Source organism: Euprymna scolopes, chromosome 8, assembly GCF_053919585.1.
Source record: "Euprymna scolopes isolate OS-2025 chromosome 8, ASM5391958v1, whole genome shotgun sequence".
In the NCBI taxonomy this organism is placed as follows: domain Eukaryota; kingdom Metazoa; phylum Mollusca; class Cephalopoda; order Sepiida; family Sepiolidae; genus Euprymna; species Euprymna scolopes.
Window position 1 is genome coordinate 2,000,771 of NC_136489.1, and position 19,576 is coordinate 2,020,346.

General features: G+C 34.1%; 1 protein-coding gene and 1 pseudogene across 1 annotated transcript in view; both read left to right on the forward strand.

Moving 5' to 3' along the window:
* The window catches only part of LOC145284085 (uncharacterized), a 473,693-nt gene that overhangs the window by 51,806 nt on the left and 402,311 nt on the right, over window positions 1-19,576 (forward strand). Inside the window, exons 14-19 of the mRNA XM_080133151.1 lie at window positions 1,720-1,796; window positions 5,156-5,219; window positions 10,246-10,458; window positions 14,317-14,428; window positions 16,276-16,384; window positions 18,699-18,886. Of these exons, the coding sequence (XP_079989277.1) occupies window positions 1,720-1,796; window positions 5,156-5,219; window positions 10,246-10,458; window positions 14,317-14,428; window positions 16,276-16,384; window positions 18,699-18,886 (763 nt within the window). The remainder of the gene's footprint in view (window positions 1-1,719; window positions 1,797-5,155; window positions 5,220-10,245; window positions 10,459-14,316; window positions 14,429-16,275; window positions 16,385-18,698; window positions 18,887-19,576) is intronic.
* Window positions 8,424-8,521, forward strand: LOC145284209 (U2 spliceosomal RNA; annotated as a pseudogene).

Consider the following 19,576-nt stretch of genomic DNA (forward strand, 5'->3'; position numbering starts at 1 on the left):
TCTTCATGCAGTACTATTGATCAAAGATCTCCTAGAAGAATTTGATTGAAAAATCTTGCCTCATCCTGCATATTCTCCTGAATTAACTCCCTCGGATTATCACTTATTTTAAGGATTACAAAACCATTCAGATGGCTTTAGGTTAACACCACAAAAGAAGATTTGGATTCACATTCCACATAAAGAAACCTAAAGAATTTTACAAACGAGACGTTTAAAAGCTTGCTGATAGATGGAATCAAGTTATAGAGTGTTATTATTATTGTTATTGTTGCAACATTTTTTATATGAATGGAGCTTATCTTTAAAGAAACTTGGAAGGTTCTACTTATAGACACTGGCGATAGGAACTGACCAATCAATGGAGCCACGTTCTGCTAGTAACCAATCAGAAACCAGAATTGCTCCATAAAAATTGGATCTTTTAGAATTCCAGCACATAATTTATTCACATCAACATGAGAAAGATCTTTACTCTTTGCCTGCAAAAGTTTGAAGTTCAAGATAAAGATCAGCTACCCACCGAAAACTTTTCCCATCTCCGAGACTTATACAGATTAGTTACCCATTTGAAACTCTTCTAAAATTAAACATGGCTTTCAATTCCAAAGTTATGAATGAAGATTTTCCAAAACAGACAATTTTTCAATTTCAAGATGAAATTTTAAATCAGCAAAATGTTTTTCATTGGACTAATTTTCTATACTAGTTATACCTGCTCTTTGAGCGATTTTTGAGTGATATCTGGGTATATTAACTAGTTATACCTGCTCTTTGAGCGATATCTGGGTATATTAACTTCTATTATTACCTAGCTTCTACCACTTAATAGCACGAAGAAAACTATTTGTAAAACTTTGTTTTTAAAAAGTATGCTATTTAGAATTTGCATGAGAGAGCAAGTAACTACGATGAATGCATTTATGTTCGGTTTGAACTAATGTACAAATAACCTTTATGTCTGCTTATTTAGTAGATTATCAAAAACAACTAATAACTTAGTTTTAGATAAGACGTATATGTGTATATGTGTGTGTTTTTAGTATGACTATGCTTTGCTAAATTCTTTGCACTTATAAAACACGTATGAAGTACAAAGAACCTCTTTTTCATCATCATCATCATCATCATCATCATCATCATTTGAACTGGCACAGATTCCACCATACAAGCTTTCTGATTTAGCTACTCTGTGTACATTTAAAAAAAATGATAATAAAATGTCATTATTTTTTAAAATTCATCTGCCATGACATTTTTTATATACAAATGATTTTTCAGTTTCTATATTTAAACATTTTTCTATGCATCTATATATAAAGTAAAGTATCAGCTATATTTATATTAGCTGTCCCTACTCAATGTAGCTTGGGTGTAACAGAAATAATAACTGAATTGTTTATGTAGAAACATAAATTTATTTTTGTAAGCAATTAATAATATGAAATTAATACTAAAGCGAGAAATAAAGCACCCTCTCACACACAAACGTCGAATACTCTTTATGTTTACTTGTTTGGTAGATTATTGAAAACAAATAATAACTGTTTAGAAAATATATTTATCTTATTTTTATATGACTGTGCTTTGCTAAATTGTTTACATTTATAAAACACGTATGATGTTTAAAAAGAAACATTTTTAGACAAATTAAAACTCGAATAATGACATTGTAAAATCTGTTGCCTCACTAACGTGTACTCCATTTAATTTTTCTAGATAACCGTTCTTGATAAAGATCGAACTGCTCTCTGTCGTTCTATTAATGATCCTCACATGACGACTTTCGACGGCAAGTAAGTAAAAAGCGTCATAAGACTCTATACTAACACAGTACCTTCTCAAGTTGTTTCTCTTCTTAACTGAAAGAATGTTTCTACTTTAAATTGTATTAAGAAAATATTATCATATAGTTTTGCTTGGTGCCACATTACATAAGGTAACAGAGCACAGACGCGCGTATACAAATGAATGGGAAATACGAAATGACGTCACCGTAAGACTATAAAAAGAACGTGTGCAACAGACAGGGTAACAAGTTTGGGAGCACGTTCAGGAAGACGGTCAAGAAATGGATAACATTCGAGAGGTGAGAGAAAAGGAGCACGATCGTGTTGGAGAAGACGATGATTTTTTATTCGGGGAAAGTACCCGGATATAAATGTCATGGTTACAAAAAAAAGGAGTCGAGTTATTACTTGTCTTATGTTTCTTGCAACGTATTCTGCTACAACGTGTTGGGTCTACGTGTGTAAATGTCTGCTACGTTACAATAAAACGAAAAAGAAACACTCGTCCTTCCATTGGTAAATTCTCCTAATATTTCTGAAGTCATGTTTCCCTCACAATTGAAAACTTCCACATTTTTAAGAAACTTTATTAACTATTAATCCCCTTGTTTTACAAAAATGTTCATACTATCCATCCTTTCTATTTTTCCTTAAAAAGCAAGGTTAGAAAGCTCTTGTTCCTAGCTGGGAAATTGTTTAAACGAATTTAAGTTGTACAACCTGCATTAGAAAGTCATTGAGAACTCGAAGAACTTAGCTTTCCATGTAAGAACTTAGCTTTTCCATGTATGTGTTTACTATGAAGCTTTTTTTTTAAATAATTATTTTTGTTCACAAGAAATGCTTTGAGTTAATTTTTTCAACTGTTGAATTGAAACACGTCTTATTACAGCACTGATGCCAAATTGAAGCTGAGAAGGGCAGCATACAAGCCATTCATCAGAGCATCTACAAAGGATGACTCAACCCCAGCATCTGATGACGAACTGCCGAAGATAAGAGTTGTCACATAGACTTAGGGTCATGCAAGTTTCGCGTGCTCTGAGCAGAAGAGTGGTATTTTCCGGTGACCAGTGAGAGTCTGGTCACCCTTGAGGGGTCCACCACTAGACAATTAAGAATGTAGCCTTGCTGGGTTGCATCTATGATCCTGTGAGCCGGGATCGACGAACACGGCCAGGGGTATATCCGAAATATGGTCCCGTGAACCAGGATCCGACGGATGTGGCCCAGAGGACGTATAGAGTTATACTTTAATTAAAAATGTTTTAAGATTCTTTGAGGATTGTAATATTTTTTATGACTTATTAAATTTTTAATGACTAATAAAACTTTTTAATGGCTTTGATAAAGTTTCTAATAACTAATAATAATAATAATAATAATAACGCACCCCTACTACCTGGAATAATGAACTATTCCATGATGTCAATTCCGTTCATGACGTCACTTCCGGGTAACGAGGACCGATTTACCAAGTTAGTCAGAGACGTACACACGGAGAGTATGATCGTCACCCACTAGTCCAGCAGTTGAGCAAAGATGTTGCTCAATTGACCTTTTTCATGTATTTTCGTTAATACATATTTATTTAACTGTTACTGTGGTCTTCCTCGTCAATTATTCAAATACTAACATTACAACACTAGCAAATAAGGATTCGAATGTACAGGAGGAACCCCAAAACAACTGTTTGGGGGCGAGATAATTTGATTTTACACCAAAATAACTTGACAGTGACTATTTGAAATATCTTACGCTAGGACCCTTAAAAAAAAAAGAAACAATGCAAGTAAGCTTTGGCTTAAATATGAGAAAATTTTGAACTCAGTCGTTTAAGTCATCCTTGTCTATTTATGAAAAAAAAGTGAAAGAACTGTAAACCAGGCGTATTTTGGCAATGTTTTTTTTTATTTCTTGTTAAGTTGTGCAAAAGTAATTTTTGTTTCTGAAAATAAAAACGACTTATGTTATAGAGTTTTATAGTTTGAACTTTTTTACTTGTGGCAAAGAAAAAAGAAAAGAAAAAAATAACGTTACACTGTAAGGGACAAGGAAGGAAAAGAATTGACCTTAATTCTAAATATAACTGTCCACTTTTATGCAATTTAGGCTTTTCAGCTGGAAGAGAAAATACAACTTCCCCTTTGAAAACAGAAACTGTCCATTTTTAAAGGTTGACCTAATTTTGCGCATGTGTGTTGCAGTTGACTTGATCATTGATTAATTCAGTGCAAACTGGAAAATTAATTTTTTAAAGTTTTTTGTCCTTGAGTTTTGAATCTTTTTTTTTTTCCTGACTGTTGATGGAAAGGAATATTTTATTTTATGAACTGGAAAACTGAATTTTTTAATTTGTTCAAGTATGTTTTCTCCTTGAGTTTTGAATCTTTTTTCTTTTCTTGACTGTCGATGGAAATGAACATTTTATTTTATGAAACGAGGACATTTTTTTTTCGCTAGGAGGCAATGTTTGTTGCAGTAAAGTTTTAGAAAAAAATTTTCTCCCTGCGTTTGTTTGCCTTTAAAGTTTTGTATATGGAAATACCAACTGAGACCTGATAGTCTTGTTTCTAATAATATTAATTATAATGCGAATAAGTTAAATAAAGTTTCTAATGACTTTAATAAAATTTCTAATGATTTTTACAAAGTTTCTGCTAATAAAGAAACTATTATTCAAAGAAGCAATTTTGATTTGTCTTCTAAATTTTTCAGTTGTTTTACTCTTCCATTTATTTTTCCCTGCAAAAACTGATACGAAAAATCTAGTGTTTGCTAAAAAAAAAAGATCATTTACTTCTTATATAGAGTTTAAAAAAGGGTATTGTGTCCTGATCTTTTCATCGGTTCTAAAGTCACAATTCGGTATTTAGATTGAAAACCTTTAGTAGCCCCTTACGTCAAAGTGGCGACATGCTTTGTTAACGTGGTGAACGTGAGTGAAAAAACAGCCAAAAACGATGAGCATGTTACATTCATTGTTAAACGTAAAAACAAATAATTTGTATAGACACTAATTGGTGAATGAAAAACCTATGAGTGAAGGAAAGGGGCTCAAACTCTTCATGGTACATACAATAGAAGAGTGTAAATCAATCTTGGAGTCCTTAATGGAAGAAGGGAATAACTAAATTATATCTTATGTAGAGTGTAAAAGTATATTTTAAACAAAAATGTTGGCTCTGTAATACATAATTATAAGAAGCAACACCACGCATAACTAGTTGAGTAAATAGACTTATGTTTATTTAATCTTTGTTACTTTTATAAGGTAAAAAGGCACAGAGATCACCAGCTTTTTTGTTTGTCATTTTTGTTTCTGATTCTAACCGACGTTTCCTTTTTTCTTATCCTTCTTTCAGATACTATAACAATTATTTTGAGGGAGAATTTGTGCTGTATAAGCATGGATTTCTGCCGTTTGCGGTAAGTTCCATGGTTTTTTCATTTTCTTTGTGATTTTCATATTTTCACTTTAAGTATATAAAAATGGCAGCAATAAAATGATAAAATATTTTCCATTTTGTGAAAAATCAATGATTTTCATTTTATTTTTTTACAAAGGTGTCACCAGTTATCAAGGCTCGAAGGCCACTCCAGGACAGGGGTTTATGAGTGTACAGTAGTCAATGGGACAATATTGTAGTAATCGTTAGTAGCGAAAGTTTTGTAAATTAGATTAAAAGGGCGGCTCATCAAGAACTTTTTTTTTTTTAAGAGGAGAAAAATCTACTTCGATGACGAAAACCAGTATCATTTTAAGTAAAACTCAGTTACATGAAAAAGTAACTTTGGTTGATTATTATCAGAAGATACTTCCCAGGAGGCTTCAATTAAAAACTACTAAACCGAAAGAGTCACTTCCTTTGGAACAGTTTCCATTTGTAACAACATAAAGATCCAATCACAGGCCGCCTGGCAAAATCACCTCGACTGAAACACATTTGCATTGTCAGCTATAGGTCTGTTGCTAGGCGGCCTGTGATTGGCTGTTTCACAAGGCACAACAGACATTGTTACACATAGGTTTTTTTTTTTTTTTAAGAAGTCACCACTCATTAAGATCCAGAGGCAACTCGAGTATAAGGATTAATAAGTGTACAGTAGTCAATGGGATAATATCGTAGTAATGGTTAGTAGTGGAAATTTGGTAAATTGGATTACTTAACAGGAACGGCTTATCAACAACTGGTTTACGTTGGGCTTGAAGACGACCATATTATAGTCAGCTGGAAAGCAGGAAAAAGGAAGAGAGTTCCACAGGTGTGCAATTCTAAGAAAGAAGTTTTGTTCATGGAATTTATGTTTAGGTTTAGGCACAGATAAAGAGTGGGAGAAATTATTGATAATGGTTTCATCTGGACGTGTGTTTTTCGTGAAATTTTGGCAAGGGGGGGACCACAGATTTGAGCTAAGACATTTTTATATTAAGTAATTTAAAATAAATGAGTGTAAATATGTTTTTTTTTAAATTTAAATAACTTTCATTTGCTGTTAAATCATTAAGTCTGTATTTTTAATATTTTATTTTTTAAATGATATGGTTGTTTTTTTTTTTAATTTAAATTACTTTCATTTGCTGTTAAATCATTATGTCTGTATTTTTATTATTTTATTTTTTAAATGATATGAGCCCGGACCAATATAAAACTAAATGGAAGTTTAATCATGTATGCAGCATCTTTATATTAAACCTTTTAGCCTTTGTTTTTGGTCTTCATTTTATCTTTTTGCCCTCTTCTTCATTTTTGCCGTCCTTCTCCACTCCACTCATTCTCTTCTCTTGTTTTCATGTGCCTAAAAATGTAATAATGTAATTTAAATCTAAAACATAAAAAATATATATACAATATAAAACCATATGGTTTATTTATTGAAGCATTGCTGTTTGAAATAGGAAAAAAGGAGTAAATAAGTAATAGAAGGCTATTACAAGGTAAGAAATAAAAAGTGTTGAAAAGGAAGACAAAACAAGTGGTTTTCTTTTATTGAATTTATTTTCAATTGTAAATCTTACTTGATTAGTCAAAACTTCTACACTGATCTTATAGGTGTGACTGTATTCCTTGATATATTTCGAGGAAAAATCTCTTTATCAAAAGTGGAGGGTTTCAAATCACGTGAAATCATAAATAAAAACATGTTCATCTCGCTTTACACTTTTCCAGCATCCACTAAATTGCACACAGCCTTATATATATATATATATATATATATATATATATATATATATATATATATATATATATATATATATATATATATATATACTAGCAGGCTGCCCAGCATTGCCCGGTCGTAAAATACTCATAAACATTATATTTTAATTAATGCAGAATTGTTATTTATTATAAACAGATATATTGTAGATATTAAACATAGCATTGAATTCCTTTAAAAATGAAGTCAAAAATGGAAAGAAACTGTGAAATGTGTATGCGAGTATTATGTTTTTCTAAACAGTTCACTTCTTGAAAGTAAAAAAATACCTGAGATGATCTCAAAAACAAAATCTAAAAACAGTGAGCAAAGTTGACAACTTGACATGCAGTCGTGAAACCAACTTGTGAAACAGCAAACGGATAAAAATCCGATAACCTCCCCACGTACCAATTTTTTTAAAATTTTGATCTCTTAGCAGCCTCTTGATTAAAAAGTTTTACACATGTCTGAATACTCGCTATACCAAATTTCAAGTAAATAGAAAAGAAATACATTGAGTATATAGGTTGAGAAGTGTCCTCACACACACACACACACACACACCACACGTGCATTTTCGCTTTTATGTATGATATGCCTAGAAAAACTGGTGAAAGAATGACTTAGTAGCGGCAAATGATCAATATTCGTAGACAGTACGTACCAGGGTGTTGACCATTTGTTGCTATTAATTCATTCCCTCGACATTTTTTCTAGGCACACCGTACATTTAACTCTCACCCAAAGAAGATGTATGAGCGGATCGAAGAAAAATTACAAAAGTATAATTAAATAGAAACTCGCCGTTATCTTTAATAATGTTATATATATATATATATATATATATATATATATATATATATATATATATATATATATATATGAGAGAGAGAGAAATTAAAAGGAACAAACCGTATCATGTGTTCATCAACGTTTCGTCTTTATTCTTTATTTTTATTTGATGAACACATAATACGGTTTGTTCCTTTTTATTTCTTTATTTTGTCGGAATACTATTTCCATTATTTTCATCATATATATATATATATATATATATATATATATATATATATATATATATATATATATATATAAGATTTAGACGGCTATCACAATGCGAGGAATAGAATGTTTCGGTGTTGAGGAAGAAATATTAAAACAAAAAACATTATCTATATATTAATACGATAGCGTGTGTGTTCTTTTCGTGTGTCACGCTTATATTCGGGTCATTTGTTATGAAACTCCATTTCTTATCTTTATATTAATATTTAATTAATTCGCTTCAGCCGTTATCATGCCATGCATCCCTAAAAAAGGAAAGTGGAATATTCCAAATGAACCGTGTCACCCCTTAAAAAGGAAAGTGAGGAAGTAAAACTAATAAAAAATTGGTGTCGCTGTTGAGGCAAAGCCAATGAAAATGATTTGTCTTTCTTGGCCTTTTGGCCAAGATCAAAGTGTAGTATCTGTTCTTCAGATGCTACATTTCAATTTCTTTTGTCTCAGTGGATGAGAAATCCTTTACGACTATGACAATTTTTCTCCACGTCAAAAAACGACGCTAGTGTTTAAATCTGTCTCATGGGGAGGCATTGTGAATAGGTACTATGTTTAATGTAAAAAAGTTTTAATATTACAAAAGTAACTGGGAAAAGTAATTTCTGATTTAATTACAAAATGCCCTGGAAATGTCCCTTGCGATTAATTATAAAATGCACTGGAAATATCTCTTTTGATTAATTATAAGATGCCCTGGAAAATGTCGCTTCTGATTATTATTTTTTTTTTAGTTTACTTGCCTTCCCACAAGGGCGGAGTTGGACATGAGATCAGTTAAAAATGGGGGGGGGACTAGCTCTCCAAAAGGGGCACTCTGGTCAATAACAAAAATAAAAATTGTATCAGTAATTTATTTAATGTATATTTTTAACAGTGGAGTGGGATATATGAAGTCGATCCTGGAAATGGCTGCAACCATTTACATTTTTGACATTACTTTATTTAATGCATATTTTTAACAGTAGTCGATCCCGGAAATGGCTGAAAAAGTTTAGGATTTAAACATTACTTCATTTCATGTACATTTTTAACAGTGGGGTGGGGGATATGAAGTCAGTCCCGGAAATGGCTGAAACAGTTTACTATTTAGACATTACATTATTTCATGTATATTTTTAGCAGTGGGTTGGGGATATAAAGTCAGGCTCGGAAATGGCAGAAGCAGTTTACGATTAAAACATTACTTTATTTCATGTATATTTTTAACAGTGAGGTGACAGACATGAAGTCAGTCCCGAGATTGAATGAGATAAGTGCAAATACATACTAGCAGAAAGCGTCGTCCAGTATTGAATGAGATAGGTGGAAAACATATAGTAGCAGAATACCCAGCATTGCCCGGGATTGAATGAGATAAGTGAAAGATATATACTAACAGAATATGTGGCGTCACCCGGGACTGGATAAAATAGGTGGAACATATATACTATGAGAATACCCGGAATTGATTGATTTGTTTGTAAATCCAGGCAATATATCAAAGTTCTTATTTAAGTATGAGGGAGCGACATAGTGAGTTAAAGTTATGAAAATTATTGTCGAAATTAGTAACATATCCTGTTACAAGAACAAGTCACCTCTTCTTGTAAGTGAGTAAATATGAGATAGGATAGCCAAGGATTCGAACCTGCGAAGCTAGGATTGGAATTGAGAATTCCGATCATAAGTTAAAATAAATAATACAGAATGTTATTGAAAATGGAATGTAGAATTAACCATTGTTTAGTTCACATAAAATAGTTAGACATCTGTTTATTGAAAAAGGAATGTGATGATGCAAGTTTGTGAAATTAAAATAAGGAATTTAAAAACGAACAATGGAAAATGTTATACTCATTTGTAAAGTGGGTTAATCAAAAATTAGATTAGAGAAATCGGCTTTTGTAGAAACGTAAGGAACAATGCATGCTTAGAGACGGAGGTATGTCAGGCCACGAGTCTGAGATGCATGTGTTTGGTCACACAATGACGTCATGAGTTCTCAATATAGAGAGCTTTAGGTCAGTAAGTCAGTCAGTCAGTCAAGAAGACAGAAGTCAGAGGTCGGACAGGGTCAGATAAACAGAGCTGACATTCCGCCTTGGAAGCGAAGGTGAGAAGAAGGAAATTATGTAGAGACTTTGAATGCCTTGATGCAAAGCCATTGTTACCTGTTATTTTATAAACATATATATTTTTTTACTTTCAGGTGCATGTATTTTACAGAAATTGCAACGGACGTGCATCTTGTAACTGTGCAGTTGCAGTACTTTCTGGAGATGACGTCATCGTGATTGACAGGTGTGGACCTAAAAAGGGATCAAGTTCAAAAAAGGCACCCTTAACTTTGAAGTTATATAAACATGGTGTGCTGACCCCGGGCACTAAAATACTACAGTTTAATGGAGGCAGAAAGTTCAAGGTGATCTTGTAAACTACTCATACTTTACCTTATTATAATATATATATTATTTCAGAAAGATGTATCAATTTAGCATGTTAATTATTTTTTTACTTCGGTGTCACCAATTATCAAGGCCGAAATGCTATTAGAGGCTATGAGTTAAACGACATTGTTATAGTTGATAATGATGGTGGTGATTGGGCAAGATTTGATTATTTAAGAGGGCTGTTCAGTAAGAATTTGTTTACATTGGACTTGAAAACAACCATGTTGTAGTCAGCTGGTAAGCAATCTCACAGAACCGTGTTCCATAGAAGGGGAGTTCTAGGAAAGAAACTTTACTCATGAAAGTGAATGAAACTAAGAGTTAACAAGTCACGCATGCATGGTCTCCCTCTGGTGCTGCATGTGAGATGACGCCACAAAAAATAGTGAAGAAATGATAAATGTGAGAAATGTAAAGGGCAAATATTGTCTTCACATTTTCGCGAAGTTTCAGAAAAATCTAATGGATGGGGCAAAAGTTATGTGCCATTTTTTGCAATTTTGGACTTTTGAGCTCCTGAAAACGTCGAATCCGAGTGAAAATGGACAAACGGTGCACTTTCATGCCTTAAGATATGTATATTTGAATTCAGCACCATGGAAAACCTCTATATAGACAGGCATATCAAGTTTTTGAATAATATTAAAAAGAGCTACAAAAAGACATGGTTTTTTAGCCCTAAAAATCCCAGAGTTATGCAAACCAGAATTTTGCCAGGGTCACCCATACTGAATCTATATTAAGAACAATGGCCTCCACATTTTGGCCATGTTTCAGAAAAATCTAATGGATGGATCAAAACTTATGGGGCAAAACGTGTAATTTTTGGCCATTTGGGGGCATCACCACTTATCAAGGCCCAGAGGCCACTCAAGGATAAGGGTTAAAGAGTGTACAGTAGTCAATTGGACAATATAGTAATCGTTAGTAATGGAAATTCGATAAATTTGTTAACTTGAACGGCTCATCAAGAACTTGTTTACGTTGGACTTGAAGACAACCATATTGTAGTCAGCTGGAAAGCAGGCAAACAGAAGACAGTTCCACATGCGTGCAGTTCTAAGAAAGAAACTTTTTGTTCATGGAATCTACGTTTAGGTTTAGGCACAGATAAAAAGTGGGGGAATTTATTTATAGTGTTTTTAGCTAGACGAGTGTTTCTCATGAAAGTTTAGCAAAGGAGGACTATAGATTGGGGCTCAGACGAAAACTTGCTATGAAAATAGCGATAAAGCAGAGACAGGCTCGCAACATCTCTTCTGTGAGAAAGAGGTTGCAGGTAAGAGAAAAGGGCACCCCTCATTAGGCTACGAAGTCTATTTTGAACTCTATCAAGGTTGGATATGTCCTTTCTAGCATCTCCTGCCCAGATATGGCAACAGTACTCCGTCCATTTTTGACCTCTTTTGAGCCTCTGGGGACGCAACGGGAATTGGCGCAATTTTTTTTTTTTTCTGTGCACATCTATTTAATGAAATACAATTTGAGGCAATATTTAAGGAAAACTAATGGACGGTTATCTGGCAATTGTCTGAAATAATGGACGCACAGAAGCACGGATGGACGTACAGACGCCACTGAGAATATAGGTCCCCTCTCCGATAAATCGGGGGGACCAAAAATAATAATAAATATTCGTTCAAATTCCTTCTTGCCAACTCTCAACTTCAACTGTAATCTTTACTGACCGTTCTCACTGTCTCTCTTTCTTTCAACTGTCCAAAAAGGAAGACTGTGCTGTGCTTTCCCCTTCATTCCTTTTCACAGCAATCATTGTCCTCATATGCAAATTAATGCCATATGAATATTAATAAACTATCTATTGACGAAATTTTTTTTATTCTCCTTCTTTTCTTGATTCCGTCACCCGACAGGATAGAGCGAGGCGTTGTCGCTTGTGTAAGTCACGTTTTTCATTACTTTCGCCACAGTCCCCCCCCCCCAATGATTTCATCCTCACAAATAGTACAGCTGGAGACAGATTTCTTTATTTGTATTCTCCACGAGAGAATTGCGTCCAAAATTATTTTCGGGTGGCCCATCGTCATCGTCGTTGTCAGGCAGTGTATCATCGTCATCATTAGAGATTTCCGAGTTACTAGTGTTGGAAGCATCATTTATCGACACTGACCTTGGCCTGTTCAGTTGTACGCTTTCTTCTGACGAGCCACTAGCGGTACCAAGTCTCATTCAGTTTTCGGTAGACTGACAGAGAGAAATGGAAATAGTTGTTAGTAGTTGCAATATGTTTTTGTAGTTAGGTGTAGAATATGCTTTCTTTGTGTTAATGAAACGGTACTTGTTCAAAATTTGAACCAGGTGTAACTAACCAGCCGCTGGGTTTAGCTCAAAACGCTGGAAAGATGGTGGGATCCTTCTACCGCTCGAGAAGATATCTCACTACTGATGCAATTCTCTATCTATATAAAAGCCAAGTACGTCCAAGGATGGAATACTGTTGCCATATCTGGGCAGGAGCTGCTAAAAAAAGCCTATCCTGCCTTGACAGAGTACAAAATAGACTTCGTGGCTTAGTGGGGGATGCCCTTTTCTCTACCCTGCAACCTCTCTCCCACAGAAGAGACGTTGCGAGCCTGTCCTTGTTTTATCGTTATTTCCGTGGCAGATGCTCGTCTGAACTCCAATCTCTGGTCCCCCCTCGCCAATCTTTCACGAAAAACACCCGTCTAGCTGAATCCACTGTGAAAAATTTCCCCCACTCTATATCTGTGCCTAAATCAAAACGCGGATTCCATGAACAAAGCTTCTTTCTTAGAACTGCACGCCTGTGGAACTCTGTTCCGTCTGCCTGCTTCCCTCCAGACTACAACTTGGATGTCTTCAAGTCCAATGTTAACAAATTCCTAATGAACAGCCCCCTTAAGTAAACACTTCATCAAATCTCCACACTAACGTAATGTACTTGCAATAACCCTTATCCCTGAGTGGCTTCCGGGCCTTGATAAGTGGTGATCACTGTGTAAAAAAAAAAGAAAAAGAAAAAAAGTTGTTAGTAGTTGCAATATGTTTTTGTAGTTAGGTGTAGAATACGCTTTCTTTGTGTTAATGAAACGGTACTTGTTCAAAATTTGAACCAGGCGTAACTAACCAGCTGCTGGGCTTTGCTCAAAACATACTGTCAATTGCCGGCTTTTGTTGATTTATTGTTAAGATAACCAATTTTCTGGTGCGTTTCATATGTTTTAACAAAAGTTTTTAAAATAGCACTTTTTATGTGTTCACCATATATTAGTTTATTTTAATCTTGATTTTCGTAACTAATGAACTATCATCTAAACTTCAATCTGTATCCCATCAACAAATGTTCCATCCCTCTTTTACAAGTATTTTAATGGTGGATGCTCTGACGAACTACAAGCCCTTGCTCAACTCCCTACATAGTATCCCTACTATTTTTGTAAAGGTTTGATACAACTGTGAACCGTTTTCAGTAAGTGAATCCCCCTCTCTCCCTTCTTTCTTTCTTTCTCTATCTTTCCCTCTCTCCCTACACTAACCTTTCGAATGTTAAAATACAAGAACTTTACTTGCACGCCAGATGGACGACTCTTGGCAGCTGATCGATTAAAGACTTTTTTTATCAAGATTTTCTACAAAATAAAAATCTTTCTTTCAAGTTTTATTTTTCATTTTCTTTTTCCCATCGCGGTTTCTTTTTGTCTAAGTTGCAGGTAACAAGCTATGAAAAATTACCTTCCACGGCACATAGCGGATATATTTTCTTGAAATTCTTTTAAGAAAATGCAATTGTTTGTGTATTGTCTATCTTACTTAATCAAAGATGCTATTTTTTCTATTTGGAAAAATAGGTTATCCTCCCAACAGGCGGTGTTGTAATTGTTCAAAATGGTGTCCGACGGACAAGCCATTTCATCAATGTTTGGTTCCAGGCAACTGCTGTGGATTTCGGACATACCGAAGGTAGGCATGCTATTTTCATTTATGTTAAAAATAAATTGAGTTGGTTTAGATGCCAACATGACCATCAATTTAAGTTGATTGATTTACGAACATCAGGAATATACAATGAATTTGTGCCACATATCGGTCAATTTAACTCATTTGGTTCACTAGCATAAGAAATTGATACGTTAACATTGTCATCGTAATTGACATGGTAATGATGTTAACATTGTCATCGTAATTGACATGGTAATGATGTTAACATTGTCATCGTAATTGACATGGTAATGATGTTAACATTGTCATCGTAATTGACATGGTAATGATGTTAACATAGTCATCAACATTGTAAGCTAGTTGATTTTCAACATAGCTCTTACTTTAACGCATAAGTTTGAAATAACTTTTTTATGTATCTGTGATGCTTAAGTTTGCAATAATATTTTCATCATTAAATGCACAGATTGTTTAGAATATATGTTGTTTTTTTTTTCCATGATTGGCAAGCTCTGAGCTTTCAATTTCTCTCGCACCAAATGTTATATCAAAACTCCAGCGACATCACATTTCCAAAATTTTATTTACAATAAAAAAAGCAACCTTTAAATTTCCATAGGATTCTGCTAGTTATTATTTACAACTTCAGGTATTTAACTAGTTAAGAACATTTAATCCACCGTGTTGAGAAATATTAGAAAACGAGGAAGCTATCTTTCTAAAACGCTTCTAAAAATTCAGCTAGCAGTGCTTAATTTTTAGCCTTTTTTATTGATTTGCCAAAAGCTCAGATGATAACTACGAAAGCTGAACTGCTACAAACGACTAACGCTGGAGAACTGAATGTTTTGGTTTTGATTTTTGCTGATGGCACCGAAATTATTTCTTTTTTAAACTTTTGAAATCATTATTGTATATATCGGGTACAATATACAATAATCAATAGAGAATTTGTTCTTTAATAATTAATATGAAATCTGTGTAAATTGAAATATCATATTTAAGCATATTTTATGACCGGGCAATGCCGGGCGGCTTGCTAGCATATATATATATATATATATATATATATATATATATATATATATATATATATATATAATGAAGAATTAATTCTCAAAACCCTTACTTACCTAGTTACATTATGTCAATTGACTATTTTTCACTACTAACGCGTAAAAGCTAATCAAAGGCCAAATGCTAATTGAGGATAAATGTTATTGCATTTATCAGGTGGATGGTGAAACATCAAAGGAATTTGTAAACATGGTTGTAACTGGTCAGAAATTATCTTGAAGAGACTGACACAACAAAAATTTGTTTATATTGGACTTGAAAACAGCAAAAACAGTAATGTTGTAGTTAGCCTGGAATCAGCCTCGTACTGCTGTTTTCCACAGATGGGCAGTTGTATGGAAGAAAATGTGCTTATGGAAGTTAAGCTTAGGCTTAGGTACACAACAAGAGAAAGAAAATTATTGATAGTTGTTGTAGCCAGACGATGAGTTTTTTGTTGTAAATATTTTTCAAGGAGGAACGATAGATTGAAGCTTAGCGGAGTACCTACTATGGAAAAAGCAATAGAGTGGGGAAAGACTAGCAAAATCTTTTCTGTGAAAAAGAAGTTGTAGGGAAGTGAGAAGAACATAATTTTGAAATTGCTTTTGTATTCTGTCAAGGTAGGAAATGATGCTCTGGGCAGCATCTTCTCAGATGAAGCAACAGTACTTCATCTGTCTTACACACCAACTTGGAAAAGCTAGAAAAAATCAGTTTCGAAAAAGTAACTTAAAACTAATAAATTTGAAAATGTCTTGGAGCTAAAGAGGAATTTACCAACATTTCTTTGGGTTTTTTTTTTTATTAAGGTCTTTGCGGCACATTTGATGATGACAAGACGAATGATTTGCAAACAAGAAGTGGGAAAATACTCAACTATAAATTGAAACGACCAAAAGAGTTTTCTCTCAGTTGGAGGTAAGAACATCTTTCCAATCATCAGTTATCACCTGTATAAAATAATTTCCTCAGATTTAAAAAGTTGGTTTTAAATAACATTTAATCTATATATTGTTATTTATTTTTTTAATCTTTTCAGGTGAGGTTCATAATTTGTGTATTCATTTTTTTATGTGTACTATTATCCTCATCTTAATAGTTGTTGCTTCACTACATTTCGGCCCACTCATCCTCTGGCCTTCTTTATAGAAATTCTGAGTCTTGTAATTGTATCCCCAGTAATTACTGCCTTCAATAATTGTTGTCTCACCACGTTTTGGCCAACTAATCGTCTGTCCTGCTTGGGGTAGGATTAAAACCACTATCTTTTAAAAAAAAAATTTTTAATTACATTTTCACCCCAAACAAGGCACATTGCCACTTTGGTGTAGGAGCTACTATCAGGGGCAGCAACTACTGGGGTACTATGCTGGGATTTGGGCAGCATGATGTCGGTTCACGTTAAATTTGAATTTCTGCATGTCAGTACAGTTAGGGAAGCAGGGACCTGGAATGGAATTCCAGAGTCTAGCAGTTCTGGGGAAGAAACTACTGGAGTAAAAAGATCTTTTACATCTAGGGATCTCTACGGTTAAGGGGTGGGATTTAGCTGCCTGTCGGGTTTGTCAAGGGTGTCTACGTCGTGGGGGCACAAGTGTCTGCAGTTCGTCAGATCATTCACCATTAAAATACTTGTAGAACAAGCAGAGGGATGCCACGTTTCGTCGATGGGACAGAGGCTGAAGCTTAGATGCCAGTTCAGGGCCTATCAGATTGGCGACTCTCATTATATTATATTCTCTTGTCTAGGAGCGAGAGACTAGTAGTAGACGCACCAGCCCAGATGTGACAACAATACTCCATACATAGGCGAATGGTGGTCTTATAGAGATACAGGATATTTTCAGGTGTCAGTAGTTTTCTAGCACAGTAGACAGAGCCTACCTTTTTCGCAGCGGCCCTGGCAATGTTTTCAATATAATTGTTCCAACTTATGTTTCCTGTGAACGTTAGGCCAAGCAGTTTGACAGATGTACTCTCAGACAGGGAGTCACTGGTGGCAGAAAAGGTTTCTTGTAATTATTGAAGGAAACCAGTTTAGTCTTGGCAGCATTGAATGTGACCATCTATTTATGTGCCCATTCCATTACAGATTGAGGGTCATCCTCTAGTGTTTCTGCCATTTCTTTAGTTATATGTTTTCCTGTCATGCCTGTTATAGAGTGTGGTATCATCAGCATATATACCTATCTCAGAGGCAGTTTTGTCGGGGAGGTCATTAATAAATATTAGGAACAATAGAGGTCTTAAGACAATGCTCACCTGGAACCGTAAAGACTCAACACAATCCGCTGCATCACGGTTCCAGGTGAGCAGGTGAAGATTCTTACCCTCTTCATGATAAACATGAGGGTAAGAATCACAGCTATACCTGATAATTGGTCTTCAGCTGAATTCCTCTATGTTCCCACACAGTCCAAATGTACTACAAGCCTTGGCTATCTTTCAGCCAACTTCATTGTCTATGTATACTTCTTTACGTGGTGCTGCCCAACTAAGTGAACAATATATTTTGCATACCTAATCGAATGTTGGTTGTGTATATTAGGTGAAATAGGTTGTGCATGCATCGTTTACAGCAAACAAAACATTTCAGTCAGACATTTTAGCTACATTAAAAATTGCTTTTTAATGAAAAATATAAAGAAAATGTGTGCCAATTACAAACAAACGAACAATGCCATTTTTTTACTAATAGAGGAAAACAATAAACAAAAATATTTCAAAGTTTTTTTAAGGGTTTTTAAAAGGGAAGATAACTCTATTCTGACTATCTCAACATACGAACAGTATTAAGCTGTAAATAAAATGTATGAAACGATTTTGCAAATTAACGTTTACACCAGCATTGCAGCATAGGATAAGCAGCCTCATCAAATATCCTGTCTATATATACATATATATGGCCAAATATCCTGTCTTTAAATCACGTAATGTAATTGATGGTGACCCGAAAGCTTTTTTTTATTAGCTACTACACAGAGATACATAAAAATGTGCTACTCCCAGGATTACTCCACTTATCCTTGATCCTCACCTTATAATACCGCGTGTTTAAGCAAGGGGGAATAAAGTACAATTTTTTTAGTCTTTGTTATAACACTACTGAGGATTGAACCTAAACCTTCTGTCCCTTTTGTGAACACATTACGCCAATACACTGGTTTTGTCTTTTAGAAATTACTTTTCACTAAATAAATAAAAAATAAAATTTTTAATTTTTTACTTTTAGGGTTCCCACATCTGCATCGTTGTATGATGGTGTTTGTCCAACAAAAGAAGTGGTTTTGCCTGCAGGTTCAATGTATTGTGTCTGTAATGAGGGTCAACCGTTTAAATGTGAAACGAATTATGACATCATGACTTGTGAAGAATTGGATAAAAGGGATAAAGCAAAACAACAGAAAACTAAAGAATCAGGCAAGTATTTTTATTATTTTTAAAGAATTTGCTGACAGTGATTTTATTTAACATCAAAATCTTCAGTCTTATAATAATGGTAAACATTTTTGAAACAAGCATTCATCTATGATGTTTCTGAATTTTTGAGAGGATTGCGTATTCAAATTATTTTGATTCATCGGACTACTACCCTCATCTTGAATGTGATTTTCACAACGTTTTTCTCAAATACGTCTAAGGCTCCTAAAATTCGTACTAGAATTTCTGCAAGGACCCGTGGCGCAGTGGTTAGAGTATTTGGAAAAAAAATTAATTGCAAAAGCGAGATTCTTTTCAATGTTCAATCCTAGGCGACCGAAAAATACAATTGCGAATTACTTAGGACCTCTATCCAGTCATGGATGACGGAACAAGAGCATGCTACCTCGTGAAGTAAATAAAGGGTTCTACTCAAAATTCTGTCCAAATTTCCGAGTTCATAGAAACATTCTAGAGTTCGACAAGATATACCTAAAGAAGGTCGGAGGTTTCATCAACCGAAACCTTTGGAAAATCACACTCAAGATGAGAACAATAGTCCGATGAATCCAAATAATAAGAAATATAAACATAATTATTATAAAAATAAAATTATTACGCAGTTAATGGAAGATTTCTTTAAAATAAATGTCTTTTTAATTATTTATTTTTAAACTTATTTTTAAAAAT